We start from the raw sequence: 27,352 nt of genomic DNA, 5'->3' as shown, positions 1-27,352 counted from the left end.
CCTAGGAAGGACAGAAGGAGGGGCAGAAGGAAGGAGGGACAGAAGGAAGGACAGAAGGAGGGGCAGAAGGAGGGACAGAAGGAGGGACAGAAGGAAGGGCAGGAGGAGGGACAGAAGGAAGGGCAGGAGGAGGGACAGAAGGAAGGGCAGGAGGAGGGACAGAAGGAGGGGTAGAAAGAGGGACAGAAGGAAGGACAGAAGGAGGGGCAGAAGGAAGGACAGAAGGAAGGACTGCCTTCAAAGTGACTGTCCATCCCCTCGCCCCCTCCTACCTCCCCTCCCTTCTCTCCTTCTCCAGCCCAGCGCGCACCCTCCGCTCCTCCACCGCTGATCTCCTCACCGTAAGGCCTCGCTCTCGCCTGTCCCGCCATCGACCCCCGGCCCACGTCCTCCCCCGGGCCTGGAATGGCCCCAATCCCTCTGCCCCTCCGCCAAGCTCGCTCTCTTCCTCCCTTCAAGGCCCTGCTGAGAGCTCACCTCCTCCAGGAGGCCTTCCCACACTGAGCCCCTTCCTTCCTCTCCCCCTCGTCCCCCGCTCCATCCCCCCCATCTTACCTCCTTCCCTTCCCCACAGCACCTGTATATATGTATATATGTTTGTACAGATTTATTACTCTATTTATTTTACTTGTACATATCTATTGTATTTATTTTATTTTGTTAGCATGTTTGGTTTTGTTCTCTGTCTCCCCCTTTTAGACTGTGAGCCCACTGTTGGGTAGGGACTGTCTCTATGTGTTGCCAATTTGTACTTCCCAAGCGCTTAGTACAGTGCTCTGCACATAGTAAGCGCTCAATAAATACGATTGATGATGATGATGATGATGATGAAGGACAGAAACAGGGACAGAAGGAATGTGGGGCAGAAGGAAGGAGGGGCAGAAGGAGGGGTGGAAGGAGGGGTGGAAGGAGAGGCAGAAAGGGGGACAGAAGGAAGGAGAGAAGGAGGGGCAGAAGGAGGGACAGAAGGAATGTGGGGCAGAAGGAAGGAGGGACAGAAGGAGGGGCAGAAAGAGGGACAGAAGGAGGGGTGGAAGGAGAGGCAGAAAGAGGGACAGAAGGAGGGATGGAAGGAGGGACAGAAGGAAGGCGGGGTTAGAAGGAGGGGCAGAAGGAGGGACAGAAGGAATGTAGGGCAGAAGGAAGGAGGGACAGAAGGAGGGGTAGAAGGAGGGGCAGAAAGAGGGACAGAAGGAGGGGTGGAAGGAGGGGCAGAAAGAGGGACAGAAGGAGGGGTGGAAGGAGAGGCAGAAAGAGGGACAGAAGGAGGGACAGAAGGAAGGAGGGACAGAAGGAAGGAAGGAGGGACAGAAGGAAGGCGGGGTTAGAAGGAGGGGCAGAAAGAGGGACAGAAGGAGGGGCGGAAGGAGAGGCAGAAAGAGGGACAGAAGGAGGGACAGAAGGAAGGAAGGAGGGACAGAAGGAAGGAAGGAGGGACAGAAGGAAGGCGGGGTTAGAAGGAGGGGCAGAAAGAGGGACAGAAGGAGGGGTGGAAGGAGAGGCAGAAAGAGGGACAGAAGGAGGGGTATATATGTATATATATATATATATGTATATATGGTTGTACATATTTATTACTGTATTTATTTATTTATTTATTTATTTTACTTGTACATTTCTATCCTACTTATTTTATTTTGTTGGTATGTTTGGTTCTGTTCTCTGTCTCCCCCTTTTAGACTGTGAGCCCACTGTTGGGTAGGGACTGTCTCTATGTGATGCCAATTTGTACTTCCCAAGCGCTTAGTACAGTGCTCTGCACATAGTAAGCGCTCAATAAATACGATGGATTGATTGATTGATTGATTGAAGGAGGGACAGAAAGAGGGACAGAAGGAAGGAGGGACAGAAGGAAGGCGGGGTTAGAAGGAGGGGCAGAAGGAAGGAGGGACAGACGGAAGGCGGGAAAGAAGGAAGGAGGGGCAGAAGGAAGGAAGGAGGGACAGAAGGAAGGAAGGAGGGACAGAAGGAAGGCGGGGTTAGAAGGAGGGGCAGAAAGAGGGACAGAAGGAGGGGTGGAAGGAGAGGCAGAAAGAGGGACAGAAGGAGGGACGGAAGGAGGGACAGAAGGAAGGAGGGACAGAAGGAAGGCGGAGTTAGAAGGAGGGGTAGAAGGAAGGCGGGACAGACGGAAGGCGGGAAAGAAGGAAGGAGGGGCAGAAGGAAGGAAGGAGGGGCAGAAGGAAGGAAGGAGGGACAGAAGGAAGGCGGGGGGGGGGGGACAGAAGGCAGGCGGGGCCGTGGGGCTCGGGCCCTGCCCCGGCCGCCCAGCAGGGGGCGTCGCCCGCCCCCCGGAGGCCCCGGCCCGGCCGGAGGAGCAGCAGGGGCGCCCCCTGGAGGCCCCGCCCCCGACCGGCCCGCGCCCCCTGATTGGCTCCGCCCCCACAGGCCCCGCCCCCGTTCCCCGCCGCCGACCAATGAGCGGGCGGGGGGCGGGGCCTCCGGGGGGCGGGGCGGAGGCCGGCCTGGAGGAGGAGGAGGAGGAGGAGGAGAAGAGGGAACAGCGGGAACAAAGTTTGCGGACAGCGGAGCGGGACCGCGGCGCCAGGTGCGTGTGCGCGCGAGTGTGTGTGTGTGGTGTGTGTGTCTGTGTGTGGGTGGGGGGGCGCCCCCTGTCTCCAACCGTCTGTGTGTGTGTGTGTGTCGTGCGTGTGAGAGCACCTGCGGGCCGCCGTGTGAGTGCGGGTGTACCACCGGCTGGGGTGTGTGTGTGTGTGTGTGTCTGTGTGTGTGTAAACATGCCCAGTGTGCATGGACCCGGGGGGGGGGGGGTGAGTGACTCTGTGGGTGTGTGTGTGTGTGTGCAAGTACGTAAACGTGCCTAGTGTGCAAGAACCCGGTGGGGGGGGAGGGTGAGTGACTCCTCGTGTGTGTGTGTGTGTGTGTGTGTGTGTGTGTGCAAGTATGCAAACGTGCCTAGTGTGCAAGAACCCGGGGGGGTGAGTGACTCGTGTGTGTGTGTGTGTGTGTCTGTGTGTGTGCAAGTATGCAGTGTGTGTGTGCAAGAATGCAAGCGTGCCTAGTGTGCAGGAACCCGGGGGGGGGGTGAGTGACTGTGTGTGTGTGTGTGTGTGTGTGTGTGCGCGCGCGAGTATGCAAACGTGCCTAGTGTGCAAGAACCCGGGGGGGGGGGGGTGAATGGCTCTGTGTGTGTGGATGTGTGTGTGTGTGTGTGTGTATCTGCATGAGCACCTGCGGGCGCTCCTGTGTCTGCGTGTGGTAGTGGGTGTGCGACCGTTTGTATGGCTGTGTGTGTGTGTGCGTGCACCTGCGTGTGTGTCTGCGTGGGATAGTGGGTGTGCAACCGTCTGTGTGTGTGAGCGTGTGTGTGTGTGAGAGAGGGAGAGAATGGCTGGGGGAGTGTAAGCCTATCATAATAACAAACACTAATTATGGTATTATTATTTGTGATGTGCCAGCCACTGTACTAAGCGCCGGGGCAGATAGACGCGGGTTGGACGCGGGCCCGGCCCCACCTGGGGCTCACAGGCGCAATCCCCACTCGGCAGTCAGTCATTCATTCATTCAGTCATTCATTCATTCACTCAGCCGTATGTACTGAGCGCCTACCGTGGGCAGAACACCGGACTAAGCGCTTGGAGGGTGCAGGTGGGCCGCAACCAGAGACCAGCCCTGCCCCACGACCGGCTCACAGTGTAGACGGCGGGAGGCAGGCAGGGCGACAAAACTAGTAGACGGCCACAGTCGATCAATCAATCAATCGTATTGATTGAGCGCTTACTGTGTGCAGAGCGCTGTACTAAGCGCTTGGGAAGTCCAAGTTGGCAACATGTAGACACAGTCCCTACCCAACAGTGGGCTCACAGTGTAAAAGGGGGAGACAGAGAACAAAACCAAACATACTAGCAAAATAAAATAAATAGAATAGATGTGTACAAGTAAAATAGAGTCATAAATATGTACAGTCTCAATCCCCATTTTCCGGATGAGGGAACTGAGGCCCAGCAAATAATAATAATGATGGTCTCTGTTAAGCGCTTACTATGTGCAAAGCACTGTTCTAAACACTGGGGGGGTTACAAGGTGATCAGGTTGTCCCACAGTCTTCATCCCCATTTTCCAGATGAGGTAACTGAGGCCCAGCGAATAATAATAATATTATTCATATTATTAGTAATGATAATTAATAATAATATTATTGTTCATTCATTCATTCAATCGTATTTATTGAGCACTTAGCGCTTACGGTGTGCAAAGCACTGTTCTAAACACCGGGGAGGTTACAAGGAGATCAGGTTGTCCCACAGTCTTCATCCCCATTTTCCAGATGAGGTAACTGAGGCCCAGCAAAGAATAATAATAACGATGGTCATTGTTCATTCATTCAATTGTATTTATTGAGCACTTAGCGCTTACTGTGTGCAAAGCACTGTTCTAAATGCCGGGGAGGTTACAAAGTGATCAGGTTGGCCCACAGTCTTCATCCCCATTTTCCAGATGAGGGAACTGAGGCCCAGCGAAGAATAATAATAACGATGGTCATTGTTCATTCATTCATTCATTCAATCGTATTTATTGAGCACTTAGCACTTACTGTGTGCAAAGCACTGTTGTAAACGCCAGGGAGGTTACAAGGTGATCAGGTTGTCCCACAGTCTTCATCCCCATTTTCCAGATGAGGTAACGGAGGCCCAGCGAAGAATAATAATAACAATGGTCATTGTTCATTCATTCATTCAATCGTATTTATTGAGCACTTAGCGCTTACGGTGTGCGAAGCACTGTTCTAAATGCCGGGGAGGTTACGAAGTGATCAGGTTGTCCTCCCACAGTCTTCATCCCCATTTTCCAGATGAGGGAAGTGAAGTGGCTTGCCCAAAGTCACACGGCAGGCAAGGGGGGGAGCCGGGATTAGAACCCGGGTCCTCCCCAGCTCGTCCCTGTTCTGGACGTGGCCCACATTCCTGGCACCGGGTTTGGGCTCCCCTTGTCTACACCCACGCCAAGGAGGGTCCAGTAAGTAGCCGGTCGGCCTCTGAGCTCGGTGGAAATGAACTGAACGCTCTTCTTGTTGTCCTAGGGTCGAAGGTGGACGGCGGGTCGGGGGGCGACCCCGCCGCCTCCTCCTCCTCCTCCTCCTCCTCCTCCTCCGCCGTCCCGCTTGGCCATGGGGGGCCTCCCGCTGTGGCTTGGGGCGGCCCTCGCCTGGGCCGCGGGGCTGGGCGGCCCACCCCCTCGCTCCGAAGGTGAGTCGCTGGGTTACTGTTGGGACGCTATATATGTTTGTACATATTTATTACTCTATTCTTTATTTCACTTGTACATATCTATTCTAGTTATTTTATTTTGTTAGTATGTTTGGTTTTGTTGTCTGTCTCCACCATTTAGACTGTGAGCCCGCTGTTGGGTAGGGACTGTCTCTAGATGTTGCCAATTTGTACTTCCCAAGCGCTTAGTACAGTGCTCTGCACACCGTAAGCGCTCAATAAATACGATTGATGATGGCGCCAGGTGGGCTGGGGGGGAGCCGAGGAGGACTTTCTGGGGGCCGGGCTGGGGTTGGTCTGAATCGGCTGCTCTAAAGAAGCGGCGCGGCTCAGTGGGAAGAGCCCGGGTTTGGGGGTCGTGGGTTCTAATCCGGGTCATCATCATCATCAATCGTATTTATTGAGCGCTTACTATGTGCAGAGCACTCTACTAAGCGCTTGGGAAGTACAAATTGGCAACACATAGAGACGGTCCCTACCCAACAGCGGGCTCACAGTCTAAAAGGGGGAGACAGAGAACAAAACCAAACATACTAACAAAATAAAATAAATAGGATAGATATGTACACGTAAAATAAATAAATAAATAGAGTAACAAATATGTACAACCATATATACATATATCCAGGTGCTGTGGGGAAGGGAAGGAGGTAAGATGGGGGATGGAGAGGGGGAGGAGGGGGAAAGGAAGGAAGGGGCTCAGTCTGGGAAGGCTGGGTCGTGGGTTCTAATCCCAGCTCCACCACTTAATAATAATAATGGCATTTATTAAGCACTTACTATGTACAAAGCACTTTCTAAGCGCTGGGGGGGATACAAGTAATGAGGTTGTCCCGCATGGGGCTCACAGTCTTAATCCCCATTTTTTACGGATGAGGGAATTGAGGTCCAGAGAAGTGAAGTGACTTGCCCAAGGTCACCCAGCAGGCAAGTGGTAGAGCTGGGATTAGAACCCACGACCTCTGACTCCCAAGCCCAGGCTCTTCCCACTGAGCCATGCTGCTTCTCTGCTTTGTGACTTTGGGCAAGTCACTTCACTTCGCTGGGCCTCAGTGACCTCATCTGGAAAATGGGGATGAAGCCTGTGAGCCCCACCTGGGACAACCTGATTAATAATAATAATAATAATAATAATAATGATGATGGTATTTAAACGCTTACTATGTGCCTTCGCACTGTTCTAAGCGCTGGGGGAGATACAAGGTGATCAGGTTGTGCCACATGTGGCTCACAGTCTTCATCCCCATTTTCCAGATGAGGGAACTGAGGCAAAGAGAGGTGAAGTGGCTTGCCCAAGGTCACACAGCTGACAAGTGGCGGAGCTGGGATTCGAATCCATGACCTCTGACTCCCAATAATAATAATGGTATTTGTTAAGCGCTTTCTAGACTGTGAGCCTGCTGTTGGTGGGTAGGGACCGTCTCTATATGTTGCCAGCTTGTACTTCCCAAGCGCTTAATACAGTGCTCTGCATGCAGTAAGCGCTCGATAAATATGATTGAATGAATGAATGAAGTGGCAGAGCTGGGATTCGAACTCATGACCTCTGACTCACAATAATAACAATAATAATAATAAGGATGGTATTTGTTAAGCGCTTTCTAGACTGTGAGCCCACTGTTGGGTAGGGACCGTCTCTATATGTTGCCAACTTGGACTTCCCAAGCGCTTAGTACAGTGCTGTGCACACAGTAAGCGCTCAATAAATACGATTGAATGAATGAATGTGCAAAACACTGCTCTTTCCACTGAGCCACGCTACTTCTCATTACCTACCCCAGCGCTTAGAACAGTGCTTGATACGTAGTAAGCGCTTAACCAATACCATTATTATTATTATTACTTTCCCAAGAGGTTAGTACAGTGCTCTGCACACAGTAAGCGCTTAATAAATACAATTGACTGCTCACAACGAACTTACAGTCCAGAGGATCGTGTCTACTTACTACATCGTACTTTCCCAAGAGGTTAGTACAGTGCTCTGCGCACAGTAAGCGCTCAATAAGTACAATTGACTGACTGATCACAACGAGCTTACAGTCCAGAGGATCGTGTCTACTTACTACATTGTACTTTCCCAAGAGGTTAGTACAGTGCTCTGCGCACAGTAAGCGCTCAATAAGTACAATTGACTGACTGCTCACAACAAACTTACAGGCCAGAGGATCGTGTCTACTTACTACGTCGTACTTTCCCAAGAGCTTAGTACAGTGCTCTGCACACAGTAAGCGCTCAATAAGTACAATTGACTGACTGCTCACAACAAACTTACAGTCCAGAGGATCGTGTCTACTTACTATATTGTACTTTCCCAAGAGCTTAGTACAGGGTTCTGCACACATTCATTCGTTCAATCATATTTATTGAGCGCTTACTGTGTGCAGAGCACTGTACGAAGCCCCAGTAAGCGCTCAATAAATACAATTGATTGACTGCTTACAACGAACTTACAGTCCAGAGGATCATGTCTACTTACTACATTGTACTTTCCCAAGAGCTTAGTACAGGGTTCTGCACACATTCATTCATTCATTCAATCATATTTATTGAGCACTTACTGTGTGCAGAGCACTGTACGAAGCCCCAGTAAGCGCTCAATAAATACAATTGATTGACTGCTCACAACGAACTTACAGTCCAGAGGATCGTGTCTACTTACTACGTCGTACTTTCCCAAGAGCTTAGTACAGTGCTCTGCACACAATAAGCGCTCAATAAGTACAATTGACTGACTGCTCACAACAAACTTACAGTCCAGAGGATCGTGTCTACTTACTACATCGTACTTTCCCAAGAGCTTAGTACAGGGTTCTGCACACATTCATTCATTCGTTCAATCATATTTATTGAGCGCTTACTGTGTGCAGAGCACTGTACTAAGCCCCAGTAAGCGCTCAATAAGTACAATTGATTGACTGCTCACAACGAACTGCAGTCCAGAGGATCGTGTCTACTTACTACATTGTACTTTCCCAAGAGGTTAGTACAGTGCTCTGCACACAGTAAGCGCTCAATAAGTACAATTGACTGACTACTCACAACGAACTTAGTCCAGAGGATCGTGTCTACTTACTACATCATCGTACTTTCCCAAGAGCTTAGTACAGTGCTCTGCACACAGTAAGCGCTCAATAAGTACAATTGACAGACTGCTCACAACGAACTTAGTCCAGAGGATCATGTCTACTTACTACATCATCAGACTTTCCCAAGAGCTTAGTACAGTGCTGTGCACACAGTAAGCGCTCAATAAGTACAATTGACTGACTGCTCACAACGAACTTACAGTCCAGAGGATCGTGTCTACTTACTACCTCGTATTTTCCCAAGAGCTTAGTACAGTGCTCTGCACACAGTAAGCGCTCAATAAGTACAATTGACTGCTCACAAGGAACTTACAGTCCAGAGGATTGTGTCTACTTACTACATCGTATTTTCCCAAGAGCTTAGTACAGTGCTCTGCACACAGTAAGCGCTCAATAAGTACAATTGACTGACTGCCCACAGTAAGCTTACAGTCTAGAGGATCATGTCTACCTACTATAGTGTACTTTCCCAAGAGTTTAGTACAGTGCCCTGCACATAGTAGATGCTCAGTAATTAGTACTGACTGAAATCCCTTCTAGACTGTGAGCCCGTTGTTGGGTAGGGACCGTCTCTATATGTTGCCAACTTATACTTCCCAAGCGCTTAGTCCAGTGCTCTGCACACAGTAAGTGCTCAATAAATACGAATGAATGAATGAATACTGATGACCCTAATGATGTTTTGTCGATTTTCTTTTGTTCTGACGATTTTGACACCTGTCCACATGTTTTGTTTTGTTGTCCGACTCCCCCTTCTAGACTGCGAGCCCGTTGTTGGGTAGGGACCGTCTCTCTATGTTGCCGACTTGTGCTTCCCAAGCGCTTAGTACAGTGCTCTGCACACAGTGAGCGCTCAATCAATACGATTGAGCGAATGAATGAAAGGATAGGAGCTCGGCTGGGGCCAACTGCAGTGATGTTTATTGAGTGCTTACCGTGTGCAGAGCACTGCACTAAGCGCTTGGGAGAGTACAACAGAACAGTACTTTGCACATAGTAAGCGCTTAATAAATACCATCATTATTATTATTATTACAACAGAACAATATACAGACATATTCCCTGCCCACAACGAGCTTACAGTCTAGAGGGACGAGTTTACAGTCTTGATTCATTCATTCAATCTTATTTATTGAGCGCTTACTGGGCGCAGAGCGCTGTACTAGGCGCTTGGGAAGTACAAGTCGGCAACATAGAGAGACGGTCCCTACCCAACAGCGGGCTCACAGTCTAGAAGGGGGAGACAGACAACAAAATAAAACATATTCCTCCTACCCCACTGCTGTCTATATGTTGCCAACTTGTACTTCCCAAGCGCTTAGTACAGTGCTCCGCACACAGTAAGCGCTCAATAAATATGATTGAATGAATGAATATCAACTCATGCCTCACCGTGGCTAGTGCAAGCCTGGAATGGCCACTTCAGTGGATGTAACCCCTCCACATGGGCATAGGCGGAAAGAGCCTGGCTTGGGAGTCGGAGGTCCTGGGTTCTAATCCCGGCTCCGCCGCTTGTCCGCTGTGTGACTTTGGGCAAGTCACTTAGAGGAGCAGCGTGGGTCAGTGGAAAGAGCACGGGCTTTGGAGTCAGAGGTCATGGGTTCTAATCCCGGCTCCGCCGCTTGTCAGCTGTGTGACTTTGGGCAAGTCACTCAGAGGAGCAGCGTGGCTCAGTGGACAGAGCACGGGCTTTGGAGTCAGAGGTCATGGGTTTGAATCCTGACTCCCCCATATGTCTGCTGTGTGACCTTGGGCAAGTCACTTCACTTCTCTGAGCCTGTTACCTCATCTGTAAAATGGGGGTTAAGACTGTGAGCCCCACATGGGACAACTTGATCACCTTGTAACCCCCCCAGCGCTTAGAACAGTGCTCTTCACATAGTAAGCGCTTAACAAATGCCATTATTATTATTATTATTATTATTATTACTTCACTTCTCCGAGCCTCAGTTCCCTCATCTGTAAAATGGGGATGAAGACTGTGAGCCCCCCGTGGGACAACCTGATGACCTGGTATCCTCCCCAGCGCTTAGAACAGTGCCTTGCACACAGTAAGCGCTTAACAAATGCCATCATTATCATTATTATTATAGGTGGGGATAGAAGTGGCGTGATGCAGTTGGTCCCATTGGCCTTAAAGCATTCATTCAGTCGTATTTATTGAGCACCTACTGTGTGCAGAGCACCGTACTAAGAGCTTGGAAAGTACAATTCGACAACAGATAGAGACAATCCCTACCCAACAATGGGCTCACAGTCTAGAAGTAGGGGGGGAGACACAACAGAACAAAACAAATAGACGGGCATCGATCCCCTTGCCCCCTCCTACCTCACCTCACTACTCTTCTGTTCCAACGCAGCCCGTACAGTTCAGTCCTGTAATGCCCGCCTTCTCACGACTTCGATCACACCTGCCTCACCACCGTCCCCTCGCCCACGTCCTGCCCCTGGCCTGGAACACCCTCCCTCCTCAAATCCGACAGACTGTCACCGTTCCCCCCCCATTCAAAGCCTTACTGAAAGCACACCTCCTCCAAGAGGCCTTCCCTGACTGAGCCCCCCTTTCCTCTTCTCCCACTCCCTTCTTCGTCGCCCTGACTCTCTCCCTTTATTCATCCCACAGCACTTACATCCGTATCTATTTATTTAGATTCCTGTCCGTCCCCCCCGCTGTCTAGACCGTCAGCTTGTTGTAGACAGGTAATGTGCCTGTTGTACTCTCCCAAGCGCTTAGTACAGTGCCCTGCACACAGTGAGCTCTCAATAGCTACAACTGAATGAATCCTACTTCCAAGGTGCAGATCCGTCCTGGGGCTGAGGAGGAAAGGGCAGGCAGGGTTCTGAACTGCCCTAAAGATTCATTCGTTCAATTGTATTTATTGAGCGCTTACTGTGTGCAAAGCACTGTACTGAGTGCTTGGGAGAGTATAAGGCTCAGTGGAAAGAGCCCGGGCTTTGGAGTCAGAGGTCACGGGTTCAAATCCCGGCTCCGCCACCTGTCAGCTGTGTGACTTTGGGCAAGTCGCTTCACTTCTCTGTGCCCCAGTGGCCTCATCTGTAAAATGGGGATTCAGACTGTGAGCCCCACGTGGCACAAACTGATCACCTTGTAACCTCCCCAGCGCTTAGAACAGTGCTTTGCACATAGTAAAGCACTATGTTATTCATTACTCTATTTTACTTGTACATATCTATTCTATTTATTTTATTTTGTTAGTATGTTTGGTTTTGTTCCCTGTCTCCCCCTTTTAGACTGGGAGCCCACTGTTGGGTAGAGACCGTCTCTATATGTTGCCAACTTGTACTTCCCAAGCGCTTAGTACAGTGCTCTGCACACAGTAAGCGTTCAATCAATACGATTGATGATGATGATAGTAAGCGCTTAACAAATACCATCATCATTATTATTATTATTTGGGCCGGGGGAGGGCAAGCATGGCAGGCTGGGCCCTCGGGGACTTTGATTTCACTCTCTGGTTTGTTTCTATCCCACAGCAGCCTGCGTCCACCGGGGCTTCCGATTTGAGGTAGGTGTGTTCTTCAGTTTTCTCCATTCTCTCCGGGCCGGTATCCAGGGGGGCCGGGAGGAGGGAGACCCTCTGCTTCCAGGGGCAAATCCCTGCCCTCCGCCAGTTCATGCCAAGGACGGAGGCCCTTTTCCCCAGGAGGCCTGGCTCACTGCCCGGGGGGAGCGGGAAATGAATCTTTTCCGAGTAGATCTGCGTTCTGAGAGACTCCCGCAGTCCCATAGGGAGAAATCTGAGCCCGGGCCCCTGTGCCAAATCTCTACCGTGGCCGGTTTTCTTTATCTGAAGGCTTACTGCCCCTTCCTGCTCCGCCTGGTCTCAGATGGCATCGGAGTTGGCGTGTTTCGGGAGGCTTTCAGACGAGCTTTTTGTGTAGCGTTTCATCCTTGAAATCCTGCCGCTGGGGAGAGGATCGACGCGGTCGCCCTCTCCGCTGTGGTTGGCGGAAAAGTTGTTGCGGGCGTTTGATCGTATCAGTAATGCACCAAAGCAGCCCCGGGTGCCAAAGCCTTATTGGAAAGTCAGCCCGCACTACATCAGCTCTAATAAATCGGGTAGCGAGTCGTTGGCTGCTCTTCTTCGTGTTTAATAAATACGGGACTAAAAACAGAGCCGGCTGCTGGGAAGAGGCGCCGGCTGATGGGTGGTATTTTAAAATCAGCCCCGGGGGACTTGGCGGCCGGGAAATATCGGTGATTCCCCGGGCACCCAGGCGGTGTTAGGGATTCCCAGCCTGGAGCCGGGATTCGAGCGGGAGAGGAGGCAGGGCTGGCTGGCGGGCATCCCGACTGCCGTTTTTCCTCCTCGTCTCCGGACGGTCGAGGTCGCCGAGCCAGTTTCTTCGCCTCAAAGCAGCGGTCTGTCCGCCGGGCACACGTGGCGGGGAGATTGGTGGTTCAGCTCGCTCGGGGAAATCAAGTTGTGGCCTCTTGATGGCTGAAGGCTAAATACTATCCTATTTATTTTGTTAATGCTGTGCATTTAGCTTTAATTCTATTTGTTCTGATGGCACCCGTCCACATGTTTTGTTGCCTGTCTCCCCCTTCTAGACTGTGAGCCCGTTGTTGGGTAGGGACCGTCTCTATATGTTGCCAACTTGGACTTCCCAAGCGCTTAGTTCAGTGCTCTGCACACGGTAAGCGCTCAATAAATACGACTGAATGAATAAATAAAGGGGCATGTGGCAGGATTATTATTAGCTCGTGGCATAATGATAATTGTGGCATTTATTGTGTGCTTCTTATGTGTACATAGGACACAGTCCCTGTCTCATTCAATCATATTTATTGTTGATAACAATAATAATGATGGTATTTGTTAACTGCTTACTGTGTATCAAGCACTGTTCTAAGCTCTGGAGTGGTTACAAGCTAATTGGGTTGTCCACAGTCCTTTGTACCACGTGGGACTCACAGTCTTAATCCCCATTTTACAGATGAAGTAACTGAGGCACAGATAAGTGAAAGGACTTGCCCAAGATCTCAGAGCAGGCAAGTGGTGGAGCTGGGATTGTCCAACTGTGTGACTTTGGACAACTCACTTCACTTCTCTGTGCCTCCGTTGCCTCATCTGTAAAATGGGGATTCAATACCTGTTCTCCTTCTTACGTAGACTGTGAACCCCGTGCAGAACAGGGGCTGTGTCCATCCTGATTAATTTCTATCTCCCCGGTGCTTAGAATGGTGTTTGACACATAGTAAGCGCTTAATAAATACCATTTAAAAAAAAGACAATATGCGCTTTCATCTCACGGTCATAGTTTCGTGACACCTTGTTCTGTGCCTCAGTTACCTCATCTGTCAATAGGGATTAAGATGTGAGGCCTGAACTCTGTCTTCCTTGCTTAGCTACCCCCGTGCTTAGTTCAGTGCCTAACACATAATAAGCGTGTAACAAATGCTATTAAAAAATCTTTTTTTTAATCATCCATGGTCAGTTTTCCCCAACTATTCCGTCAGTGCTTCTGCACCAACCATACATTTATGTATTCACAATCATCTGTACGGTTCTGTATACATCGATGTACAGTACCCTAATGGTAATAACAACTGTGGTGTTTATTAAGTGCTTATGTTGCCAACTTGTACTTCCCAAGCGCTTAGTACAGTGATCTGCACACAGTAAGTGCTCAATAAATATGATTGATGATGATGATGCTTATTATGTGCCAAGCACTCTGATGTGTATGGGGCAGATACAGAATAATTAGATCAGCCCCTACATGGGGCTCATGGTCTAAGGAGGAAAGAAAACAAGTATTGAATCTCCAGTTTAAAGATGAAGAAGCTGAGGCCCAGAACATTCAGTCATTCTTTCAATCGTATTTATTGAGTGCTTACTATGTGCACAGCAGTGTACGAAGCGCTTGAGAGAGTACAATACCATAAACAGACACATTACCTGCCCACAACAAGCTTACAGTCTAGAAGGGGGGAGGCAGACATTGATATGAATAAATAAATTGGAGATATAGTCATAAGTGCTGTGGGGTTGGGAGGGGAAGAACAAAGGGAGCAAGTCAGGGCAATGCAGAAGGAAGTGGGAGAAGAGGAAAGGGGGGACTTAGTCAGGGAAGGCCTCTTGGAGGAGATGGGCCTTCAAAAAGAAGTGTTGTGACTTGCCCAAGGTCAATCAATCAGTCGTATTGAGCGCTTACTGTGTGCAGAGCACTGTACTAAGCGCTTGGGAAGTACAAGCTGGCAACATATAGAGACAGTCCCTACCCAACAGTGGGCTCACAGTCTAGAAGGGGGAGACAGAGAACAAAACCAAACATACTAACAAAATAAAATAAAAGGTCACCCAGAAGGCAAGCGGGAGCCAGGATTAGGACCCAGGTCTCCTCACTCACCTACCTTATCCACTTTTACATCCTTCAGTCTCTCGGTTATTTTGATGTATATCGTCCCCACGGGACTGTGAGCTCTTTGGGAGCAGGGATTGTTTCCATCAACTCTGTTGCGTTGTTCTCTCCCAAGCGCTTGGTGCAGTGCTTGGTGCTCAGTAAATAGCATTGATCAGTTGATTGATTGAGTGCAAGGATTGCATCTGTCAAGTACTTTCCCAAGAGTGTAGTAAAGTACTCTGCACACAGTAGGTGCTCAGTAAGTACCCCGGACTGCTGGATCGGCCTGGTGACCGTTTCCTAAGGAAGCGGTGTAATAATAATAATAATAATAATAATGGTATTTGTTAAGTGCTATGTGCAAAGCACTGTTCTAAGCGCTCAGGAGGTTACAAGGTGATCAGGTTGTCCCACGGGGGACTCACAGTTTTAGTCCCCATTTTACAGATGAGGTAACTGAGGCCCAGAGAAGTGAAGCGACTTGCCCAAAGTCACACAGCTGACAGTTGGCGGAGCCGGGATTTGAACCCGTGACCTCTGACTCCAAAGCCCGGGCTCCTTCCACTGAGCCACGCTGCTTCTCGAATAATAATAATGACATTTATCCATCGCTTACTATGTGCACGGCAACGTTCTAGGGGCTGGGAAGGTTATAAGGTGATCAGGTTGTCGTCCCACAGGGGGGCACAGTCTTAATCCCCATTTTACAGATGAGGGAACTGAGGCTCGGAGAAGTTACGTGACTTGCCCAAAGTCACACAGCTGACAACTGCCGGAGTCGGGATTTGAACCCATGACCTCGGACTCCCAAGCGCGTGCTCTTTCCACCGAGCCACGCTGCTTCTCTGTGGTTGCAGTGGTGGGAGTTTTGGAGGGAAGGCAGGGGTTGGGAGTGTTTGAGCTTGAGGGGTGATTTGTTTTAGGAGTTTGCTGGGGACCTTGAAGAGTTGCCTGGCTTTGAGTTCTCCAGCTGCAGTCCAATGGCCCGGTCCTGGGAAGTTGGTGTTGTCATTCACACAGTAAATCAGGAAGAGGTCCCGGAGCAGCCAACTGTCGCCAAAGAGCATTCTCGCGGTGTCACCCGGAGAACAAATGTGCCGGGCTGTGTGTGTGTGCCTAGCAGAAAAATCCAGGCAGCGGCGTTTCGTCCTGTTTGATGTAAATGCTGTCATCGCGAAGAATGGCCTCTTTTATCTTTCCGTGTGCTACCAGAGCATCATTTTCGAGCGCGCAACTTCCAGGAGGAAGATCATTCGGGAAATGGCTCGATTATAATTACGGGAGGCATAAAAGACAAATCTGTAGTCTGTAAATCACGGGCATTAATATTCAACAGAAGCTTAGCGCGCGGTAGAACGTGACATAACTGCGGTGTGGGTTTCAGCAGAAACTTTTAGCTTCGGAGAAACTTGAGGGACAGAGTTTCACGACCGGGACTCGCTTGGGTCATAATAATAATAATAATAATAATAATAATAATGATGGCATTTGTTAAGCGCTTACTATGTGCAAAGCACTGTTCTAAGCGCTGGGGGGATACAAGGTGATCAGGTTGTCCTACGTGGGGCTCACAGCCTTAATCCCCATTTTACAGATGAGGGAACTGAGACACAGAGAAGTGAAGTGACTTGCCCAAAGTCACACAGCTGATAATTGGCAGAGCCGGGATTTGAACCCATGACCTGTGACTCCAAAGCCCGGGTTCTTTCCACTGAGCCACGCAGCTTCTCTGGTCATGAGCGCCCAGGTCAAGGAGGGGTGCCGTTTTGGTCCAGACTAGGGCTCGATCTCCGGTCGTGACACTGGAATACCTCAAGGAACCAGAGACTGCCTGATCTCCCTGATAGTCATTCATTCAATTGTACTTATTGAGCGCTTACTGTGTGCAGAGCACACTTGGGAGTGTACACTGTAACAGTAAACAGACACATTCCCCGCCCACAACAATCAATCCATCAATCAATCGTATTTATTGAGCGCTTACTATGTGCAGAGCACTGTACGAAGCGCTTGGGAAGTACAAATTGGCAACACATAGAGACAGTCCCTACCCAACAGTGGGCTCACAGTCTAAAAGGGGGAGACAGAGAACAGAACCAAACATACCAACAAAATAAAATAAATAGGATAGAAATGTACAAGTAAAATAAATAAATAAATGGAGTAATAAATATGTACAACCATAAGCTTGCAGTCTAGAAGGGGAGACGGACATTCATGTGAATAAATTACAGATAGGTGCGTAAATGGCGGGTGGCGGGGAATGGGGATGAATAAAGGGAGCAAGTCAGGGCGACGCAGAAGGGAGCGAGAGAAAAAGAAAGGAGGGCTTTATCGGGGAAGGCCTCCTGGAGGAGGTGTGCCTTCAGTAAGGCTTTGAAGCAGGGGGAGAGTAATCGTCTGGCATCGGATTTGAGGAGGGAGGGCGTTGCAGGACCAAGGCGGGATGTGGGCGAGAGGTCAGTGGGAATAGAAGCAGATGTTGTCGAGCCGTGCCCATCCTGGGATCGGCCGAAGAAAAGTGCTGAATTTCTCCCTGTTCACGGCTCTAGGAGAAACTGCGTGGCTCAGTGGAAAGAGCCCGGGCTTGGGAGTCATGGCTTCTAATCCCAGCTCCGCCGCTTGTCTGCTGTGTGCCGCTGGGCAAGTCACTTCACTTCTCTGTGCCTCAGTTATCTGTAAAATGGGGATTAAGACTGTGAGCCCCACGTGGGACAATCTGATTACCTTGTATCTACCCCAGCGCTTAGAACAGTGCATGGCACATAGTAAGCGCTTAACAAATACCGTTATTATTATTATTACTCTTGCTCAATCAGTCAGTCCGTCAGGAATATTCACTGAGCACCGACAAGAGTGCACAGCACTGTGCCTTAGACTGTAAGCTCACTGTGGGCAGGAACTGTTTCTAGCAACTCTGTTATCAGTCAATCATATTTATTGAGCACTTACCATGTGCAGAGCACGGTACTAAGCGCTTGAGAGAGTATAATATAACAATAAACAGGCACGCTCCCTGCCCACAATGAGCTTACAGTCTGTACCCAGTAAGTGCTCAATAAATACGATTGACGTTGAAAGGAATAAAGATTGTGGCCATTATGCCTGGTAGTTATCACACTTCAAGTTGAGCGTGACATACGATACAGCTTGAAGTGCTACACAATCTCTCCCTTCGCAGTGGCCAGGGTCGTTAGCCAAGTTATTAACTGAATCAAAGATTGTATTTTTATTTCATCACATGAGGCAGAATCATCTGTGGCCTCCGCATTAATAGAAGTCGCTCGGACACATAGCAGTCCCCTGCCCTGAATATTCCAGAATAAAACAATCAGCCGGTGACCCGCGGAGAGCCTCAGAAGAGATGAGGCTAAAATAGAAATAAAGAATTTTTATAAATAAGCTTAGCATTGCCATCACATTCCGAAGCTTGATCATTCCAAGGACTTTTCAGGGCCCCTATTTGGAGAGCCAGCTATGCCACAGAGGGCAATACTGCAAAGTACCCCCAATGTGTCTTCTTGAGTAGTTTTATATATATATATACACACACACACACAGAGACACGCACACCCCCACACTCACATTTGTATATATGTTTGTACGTATTTATTACTCTATTTTACTTGTACATATCTATTCTATTTATTTTATTTTGTTAGTATGTTTGGTTTTGTTCTCTGTCTCCCCCTTTCAGACTGTGAACCCACTGTTGGGTAGGGACTGTCTCTATGTGTTGCCAACTTGTACTTCCCAAGTGCTTAGTACAGTGCTCTGCACACAGTAAGCGCTCAATAAATACGATTGATTGATTGATTGATTTGTAAGACAGGAGGAGTGTGGCTCCCCTCAGGATGAAGGTGGGGGCAGAGTATGCTGCCGACATTAATAATAATGGTATTTATAAATAATAATAATAATAATGGCATTTATTAAGCGCTTACTATGTGCAAAGCACTGTTCTAAGCGCTGGGGAGGTTACAAGGTGATCAGGCTGTCCCACAGGGGGCTCACAGTATTAATCCCCATTTTCCAGATGAGGGAACTGAGGCACAGAGAAGTTAAGTGACTTGCCCAAAGTCACACAGCTGACATTTGGCGGAGCCGGGATTTGAACCCATGACCTCTGACTCCAAAGCCCGGGCTCTTCTCCACTGAGCCACGCTGCTTCTCTAAAGTGCTTATAAAGTGCTTACTATGTGCCAGGCACTGTACTAAGCACGCAGGTTTTTCTCCAGTACCTGGGAAAGTGGTCTTAAAACCAAAGTGCTTATGTTACAACCGCTCTCCCAACTGCTTAGTACAGTGCTCTGCACTTAGTAGGGGCTCAATAAATACCACTGGTGATGATGGAGATGGCTGTTGGGAAATCCAATGGCACCGGGATGGGGAAGATGAATTGGGCCATCACACCCAGCCTGGGTTTCCGGGGCTCTTGGGGTCTTTGCCTCGAGGGCAGGGATTGTGTTTTCTTACTCTGTTGTGCTCTCCCAAGCATTTAGTACAGTGTTCAGTACTAAATAGTACTAATAGTATGAGTACTAGTAATAGTACTAATATACTAAACTAGTATAGTAAGTCTTCAGAAAATACCACTGATTGATTGAGTCTGCACGGGCCAGTGTATTTTGGGAAATCCCGTTTTTGGACCAGAATCCTCCTGAAGGCAAATCTTACATTTGGCACCACAAAGTGTGCAGAGAACCCCAGGCTGCCTGAGGTGTGTTTCCGGAGCTGCCGGGACGACGCTTCCGTGTCCTGGCTCCAAGTCCCCAGGGACCGTGATGTCAGCCCGATTCTTGGAGTGACAGATCGCACTGCCCAACCTCCGGCTCGGACACCGGCCTGGAACTGTGCCGATCAAACAGCCAAGAGATGAGCGCTGAGATCAGCCCTCGTGGGATTAAACGAGAAGCAGCGTGGCCCAGCGGACAGAGCACAGGCCTGGGACCCAGAAGGACCTGGGACCTAATCCCATTTCTACCAATTCAATCAATCAATCAATCAATCGTATTTATTGAGCGCTTACTATGTGCAGAGCACTGTACTAAGCGCTTGGGAAGTACAAATTGGCAACACATAGAGACAGTTCCTACCCAACAGTGGGCTCACAGTCTAAAAGGGGGAGACAGAGAACAGAACCAAACATACCAACAAAAGACCAATTGTCTTTTGCGTGACCAAGGGCAAGTCACTTCACTTCTCTGGGCCTCAGTTACCTCAGCTGTAAAATGGAGATAAGGGCTGTGAGCCCCATGTGGGACAGGGACTGTGTCCAACCTTACCCCAGCACTTGGGTAATAATAATAATAATAATGGCATTTATTAAGCACTTACTATGTGCACTGTTCTAAGCGCTGGGGAGGTTACAAGATGATCAGGTGGTCCCACGGGGGCTCACAGTCTTAATGTGGGCTTGGGAGTCAGAGGTCATGGGTTCTAATCCCAGCTCCGCTACTTGTCTGCTGTGTGACTTTAGGCAAGTCACTTAACTTCTCTGTGCCTCAGGTACCTCATCTGTAAAATGGGGATTGAGGCTGTGAGCCCCACATGGGACAACCTGATTATCTTGTATTTACCCCAGCGCTTAGAACAGTGCTTGGCACATAGTAAGCGCATAACAAATGCCATAATTATTATTATCATTTATTATTAATCCCCATTTTACAGATGAGGTAACTGAGGCCCAGAGAGATTAAGTGACTTGCCCAAAGTCACACAGCTGCCAATTGGTGGGGCCGGGATTTGAACCCGTGACCTCTGACTCCAAAGCCTGTGCTCTTTCCACTGAGCCATGCTGCTTCTCTGCTTGCCTGACACCTAGTAAGTGCTTAATAAATGCCATTAAAAAAAAAAAATTTCCAGCTTGGGATGTCCTTTAGTCATCTGGGAATCTCAGAATGGCAACGGACACAATCGTCTGGATTTAAGAGATGAAGGTTGGCCGATGTGAGGCTTTGGATTCTGGGCTGCCGGCTGAGAGCCAGTAAAGCCCAGGGTGGGTAGCACTGAGCTTTCGGGAACCCCAATCAATCAATCGTATTTATTGAGCGCTTACTGTGTACAGAGTACTGTACTAAGCGCTTGGGAAGTACAAGTTGGCAACATATAGAGGCAGTCCCTACCCAACAGTGGGCTCACAGTCTAAAAGCGCTTAGTACAGTGCTCTGCACACAATAAGTGCTCAATAAATACGATTGATTGATTGATTGGTAAAAGGGGGAGAGACCCCAGGCAGAAGCTGTCCATCAGGCAGACACCCACAGGCCCATCAGGAGCCAAACAGTCTCATGGCCAACAAACTCTGTCATACTGCCCCAACCCAGCCTCTGCAACCAAAACAACTGATTCTACCTTGGCTGGAAATGTGAATTTACCCCTTCTGGAAATGTGAATTTGGGGATGTTTGCAAATGAATCCTGGTTTTGCCTCCTTATATACACCGTGATTTCCTGGGTGTGGGGGAATTTTTATTCACTGAAGTAACTTTTAAGAAGCTGAGATCACTCGTGATATTGCAGTCATGCCTGAAAGTTAAGCCCACTTGAAAAAAAAAAAATTCCTCATTGCAGTCATTCCGTTTATTTTTATTACCGTTGAAGAATCCTAGCCTGCCATGACTCTCCTGTAATGTTCTTGTTCGAGTTCATTTATTCATTCATTCAGTCGTATTTATTGAGCGCTTACTGTGTGCAGAACACTGTACTAAGCGCTTGGGAAGTACAAGTTGGCAACATATAGAGACGGTCCCTACCCAACAGTGGGCTCACAGTCTAGAGTTGCTCTTCTGAGTTGGTTTTTTTTTTTAAAAGAGAGACTGAACTGTGAGCCCAGTCTTTAGAGATGGAATTGAGACCACGGAAGCACCGGCTTGGTAAGAGTCTGATGAGCCTGGCTTTTCGAGAGCCCTAGGCTGGCCATAGTCGTCGGCATCATCACTGGCATTTTCATTGGCACCATCATTATTGGCATATTCGGCAATTATTGAGCACGTGTTAAAGGCAGAGCACTCTTCGAGGCGCTTGCGAGTGCAGGTTGGAAGTAAACGATGAAATCTCAGCCCTCCACCCGCTCACGGCCTTTCTGGGGGAGACAGTTGCACACAAGTGAGGGACAAAAGGGTGGGAGTTTAATTAAGGGAGGTTAATAGTGATAACAGTAATAATAATGATGGTATTTGTAAAGCACTCACTATGTGTCAAGTACTGTTCTCAACGCTGGAGTAGATACAAGTTAATCAGTTTGGACACAGTCCCGGTCCCACATGGGGCTCACAGTTTTAATCCCCATTATAAAGCTCAGGTAACTGAGATACAGAGAAGCAATAATAATAATAATGGTATTTGTTAAGCACTTACTATGTGCCAGGCGCTGTTCTAAGCTCTGGGTAGATGCAAGGTAATTGGGTTGGACCCAGAAATACTGTGTGTGATTTGCCAGCCCTGTATTAATATTCCCTTAATAGCATAAAGGCTGTTCATAACAAAACATAAAGGTTTTGTTCTCTGTCTCCCCCCTTCTAGACTGTGAGCCCGCTATTGGGTAGGGACCGTCTCTATGTGTTGCCGACTTGTACTTCCCAAGCGCTTAGTACAGTGCTCTGCACACAGTAAGCGCTCAATAAATACGATTGATTGATTGAAAAAGGCAAATTTTAAAATAAAATCAGAATAGCACACAAGAAGTGAAATGACTTGCCCAAGGTAATACAGCAGATGTGGCAGAGCCGGGATTAGGACCCAGGTCCTTCTGACTTTGAGGCCCGTGCCCTAGTCACTAAGCCACGCTTCTTTTCACACCACCCTCAGCATTTATGTTCCTAGCCGTAATTTATTTATTTATATTGATGCCTGTCTCCCCCTTGAACAGTAAGCTCCTTGTGGGCAGGAAACATGTTCACCAACTCTCTTGTACTATACTCTCCCAAGCGCTTAGTACAGCATTCTGCACATAGTAAGGCTCAATAAATCCGATTCGACTGGCTGATTTGGACACTGCCACCCTTCGGACATTTCCTCTTGGTTTGTCAGTAATCATCACATTGTAGTACTTCACTTCTCTGTGCCTCAGTTACCTCATCTGTAAAATGGGGATTAAGACTGTGAGCCCTCTGTGGGACAGCCTGATCACCTTGTAACCCCCCCAGCGCTTAGAACAGTGCTTTGCACATCGTAAGCGCTTAATAAATGCCATTATTATTATTATTATTTGTTAAGAGCTTCTGTATCTACCAAATCCTGGGTGCAGCGCTTGGGTAGGTAACAGTACAATCTGATAAAACGTGGTCCCTGTCCCACATGAGAATCCCAGCCTAATGAGGAGGGAGAGCAGGTGTTTAATCCCCACCTACAAATGAGGAAACTGGGCCGAAGGGAAATGACTTGCCCACGGTCACACAGAAGGCGGGCGGCAGAGCCAGAATTAGAGCCCTGGTCTCCCGCTCCCATCCCTAAGCTCTAACCATTGTGCCACACTTCTTCCCCATGCCCGGTGGTTCACAGAGCCTCAATAGTAGAGGTCAGTTGAAGATGGCTCATGAAGGCCGTTGGCTGTGTGCAGGGCTTCCTTCCCCATCTGGGTTGAAGGCGTCTAGCCCCTTAGCAACCCCTATCAGTTGTTGCCAAGTTAAAGTTTCACCTGGCTGGAGAACAAAGCAGGGCTTAGGTCAGCCGTGCTTAGCCACCCAACAGATAAATCTGCACCTTTCCTTAGGAACTGGGTTGGCAGCTTCTCTTCAACTGGGGCAGCATGGCCAAGTGAAGAGGGATCTCCTCCGCCTCCTCTTTCCCTTTCCTCCTCCCCTTTCCTCTTTCCCTTTCCTCCTCCCCTTTCCTCTTTCCCTTCTTTCTCCTCCTCTTCCTCCTCCTCGCCTCCTTCCCCTTTAATAATAATAATAATAATGATGATGGCATTTATTAAGCGCTTACTGTGTGCAAAGCACTGTTCTAAGCGCTGGGGAATTTACAAGGTGACCCTTCTCCCTTCCTGCTCAACTGATCAATAAATCAATTGTATTGGAGCATTTATTATGTATAGAGGACTGTATTTCATTCTCCTCATCTCCTTTCTTCTCTCCCTCTGCCGCCTCCTCATCCTTGCCCTTTCCCCTCCTTTTCCTCTTCTTTTTCCTCCTCTTCCTCCTCCTCCTCTCCCTCTGCTGCCCGTACTCTCGTTTCTCCTCCTTATCCTTCCCCTCCTTCCCGTAGTGGTCCCTGCGGGCATTCCTCCCCACTCTGCACACAGTTGACACTCGATAAATATCACTGCTGGACTGATTCATCTACTAACTCTGTGTCCTCCTGAGCACTAAGTACGGTGCTCTGCACATAGCAAGTACTTAAAAAATTCCATCGATCGATTGATTGGATCCTAATTGGACCAGGCTCCAGGGGAGGTCTGAGCTGGCCATCCAGGACAGGAGCTTTTCAGGGAATTAACTTTGGTGTTGGCCAAGCACTGTGCGACGCGCTGGGTTGGTGCCACGCAATCACCTCAGACACAGTCCCTGACCCACATAGGCTGAGGACCGAGAAAAATCCGTCCGTCTGGCCGTCCACCAGTACCCGTTGACAACCGTGAAAGTTGCTGTTCCTGTTTTGCACCCAAGTGTACTATAAGAATAATCTTTATGGTATTTATTAAACTCTTACTATGTACCAGGCACTCTCCTGGACCCTGGGGTAGATTCAAGTTAATCATGTTGGACACAGTCCAACGTGGAGCTCACAGTCTAGAGGAAAAGAACAGGCAGTGAATCCTCATGTTGCAGATGAGGAGATTGAGGCAAAGAGAAATTGTGACCTTTTTATGGGATTTATTAAGCGCTTCCTATGTGCAAAGCACTGTTCTAAGTACTGGGGAGGTGACAAGGTGAGCAGGTTGTCCCACGGGGGGCTCACGGTCTTCACCCCCATTTTCCAGATGAGGTAACTGAAGCCCAGAGAAGTGAAGTGACTTGCCCAAAGTCACCCAGCTGGCAATTGGAGGAGCCGGGATTTGAACCCATAACCTCTGACTCCAAAGCCCGGGCTCTTTCCACGGAGCCACGCTGCTTCTCTAAAATAATAATGATAGCTTTTGTTAAGCGCTTACTATGTGCCAAGCGCTGGGGAGGATACAAGGTCATCGGGTTGTCCCACATGGGGCTCTCAGTCTTTATCCCCATTTTACAGATGAGGGAACTGAGGCATGACAAGCTGACAAGTGGCAGAGGCGGGATTAGAACCCATGACCTCTGCCATGACTTGCCCAAGGCCACACAGCAGGCATGGGGTGGAGCCAGGATTAGAATCCAAGACCTCAGACTCCCAGGCAACTTCTCACGTGGCCTAGGACCGATTTGGGGGACGTTGGTGGTTTGAAGGCCCGGCTTCGGGGAAACGTTCGACGGAGCAGGCTGCCATTCTCCCACTGCCACCGGCTGGGGAAACACCAGGGATGCCGCCGTGGGATGTATATATGTGGCTAATCCCTGTTGCCATAGAAACCGCCTCGGTAGATTAAGATGATAGCTCAGGAGAGGAATACAGAAAATTAAAATAAAACTGTCTCTTTTTTAAGATGTAATCATCAAAGAGATTTAAGGGCAATTTGGCTTGTTTTCAATAGCCAGAGTTAGAGTTCCCTGACTCCCTGGGTCATTATTTTGCAGTCTCTGCCCAAACCTGATTTATTCTCCAACGCCGGCGAGGGGGAGGGGGGGCGAAATCTGTTCATCAGTGCTGCATCTGAACTGAGTCTCTCTGGAGGGTGAGCCTGCTGTTGGGTAGTCCCTCCAGGCTCGCATCTCCTCCTGCCTTCAGGACATCTCCATCTGGATGTCCGCCCGCCACCTAAAGCTCAACATGTCGAAGACTGAGCTCCTTGTCTTCCCTCCCAAACCTTGTCCTCTCCCTGACTTTCCCATCTCTGTTGACAGCACTACCATCCTTCCCGTCTCACAAGCCCGCAACCTTGGTGTCATCCTCGACTCCGCTCTCTCATTCACCCCTCACATCCAAGCCGTCACCAAAACCTGCCGGTCTCAGCTCCGCAACATTGCCAAGATCCGCCCTTTCCTCTCCATCCAAACCGCGACCCTGCTAATTCAAGCTCTCATCCTATCCCGTCTGGACTACTGCACTAGCCTTCTCTCTGATTTCCCATCCTCGTGTCTCTCTCCACTTCAATCCATACTTCATGCTGCTGCCCGGATTATCTTTGTCCAGAAACGCTCTGGACATATCACTCCCCTCCTCAAAAACCTCCAATGGCTACCGATCAATCTGCGCATCAGGCAGAAACTCCTCACCCTGGGCTTCAAGGCTCTCCATCACCTCGCCCCCTCCTACCTCACCTCCCTTCTCTCCTTCTACTGCCCAGCCCGCACCCTCCGCTCCTCCACCACTAATCTCCTCACTGTACCTCGCTCTCGCCTGTCCCGCCATCGACCCCCGGCCCACGTCATCCCCCGGGCCTGGAATGCCCTCCCTCTGCCCATCCGCCAAGCTAGCTCTCTTCCTCCCTTCAAGGCCCTGCTGAGAGCTCACCTCCTCCAGGAGGCCTTCCCAGATTGAGCCCCTTCTTTCCTCTCCCCCCTCGTCCCCCTCTCCATCCCCCCGCCTTACCGCCTTCCCCTCCCCACAGCACCTGTATATATGTATATATGGTTGTACATATTTATTACTCTGTTTATTTATTTATTTATTTATTTTACTTGTACATTTCTATCCTACTTATTTTATTTTGTTGGTATGTTTGGTTCTGTTCTCTGTCTCCCCCTTTTAGACTGTGAGCCCACTATCGGGTAGGGACTGTCTCTATGTGATGCCAATTTGTACTTCCCAAGCGCTTAGTACAGTGCTCTGCACATAGTAAGCGCTCAATAAATACGATTGATTGATTGATTGATTGATAGGGACCGTCTCTATATATTGCCAACTTGGACTTCCCAAGCGCTTAGTACAGTGCTCTGCACATAGTAAGCGCTCAATAAATACGAATGAATGAATGAGGGGCTGACAGTGTGTGATGGCGCTTGTGTATATATATATATAAAATGATAATGATGGCATTTATTAAGCGCTTACTATGTGCAAAGCACTGTTCTAAGCGCTGGGGAGGTTACAAGGTGATCAGGTTGTCCCATGGGGGGCCTCACAGTCTTAATCCCCATTTTACAGCTGAGGTAACTGAGGCCCAGAGAAGTTAAGTGACTTGCCCAAAGTCACACAGCTGACAATTGGAGGAGCCGGGGTTCGAACCCATGACCTCTGACTCCAAAGCCCGGGCTGTTTTCCACTGAGCCACGCTGCTTCTCTATATTTTCAATCGTATTTATTGAGCGCTTCCTGTGTGCAGAGCACTGTGAGAAGCAGCGTGGCTTAGTGGAAAGAGCCCGGGCTTGGGAGTCAGAGGTTGTGGGTTCTAATCCCGGCTCCGCCACTTGTCAGCTGTGTGACTTTGGGCAAGTCACTTCACTTATCGCAGTTCCCTCATCTGTAAAATGGGGATGAAGACTGTGAGCCCCCCGTGGGACAACCTGATCACCTTGTAGCCTCCCCAGCGCTTAGAACAGTGCTTTGCACATAGTAAGTGCTTAATAAATGCTATTATTATTATTACTAAGCTCTTAAGTGCTTTTATATACATAAATATATATATATATATATGTATACACACCCACCA

The 27,352-nt window shown here is 49.0% G+C and overlaps 1 protein-coding gene across 1 annotated transcript in view; it reads left to right on the top strand.

Moving 5' to 3' along the window:
• The first annotated feature begins 5,112 nt into the window (after positions 1–5,112).
• FRAS1 (Fraser extracellular matrix complex subunit 1) overlaps positions 5,113–27,352 on the top strand; it is a 210,436-nt gene continuing 188,196 nt past the window's right edge. The window contains 2 exon segments of the mRNA XM_038759168.1: positions 5,113–5,207; positions 11,810–11,841. Of these exon segments, the coding sequence (XP_038615096.1) occupies positions 5,129–5,207; positions 11,810–11,841 (111 nt within the window). The 5' untranslated portion in view covers positions 5,113–5,128.

This window comes from Tachyglossus aculeatus, chromosome 17 (genome assembly GCF_015852505.1).
Source record: "Tachyglossus aculeatus isolate mTacAcu1 chromosome 17, mTacAcu1.pri, whole genome shotgun sequence".
Classification (NCBI taxonomy): domain Eukaryota; kingdom Metazoa; phylum Chordata; class Mammalia; order Monotremata; family Tachyglossidae; genus Tachyglossus; species Tachyglossus aculeatus.
The sequence above is the reverse complement of the archived record's forward strand: the minus strand, read 5'-3'. Positions and strand labels throughout refer to the sequence as shown.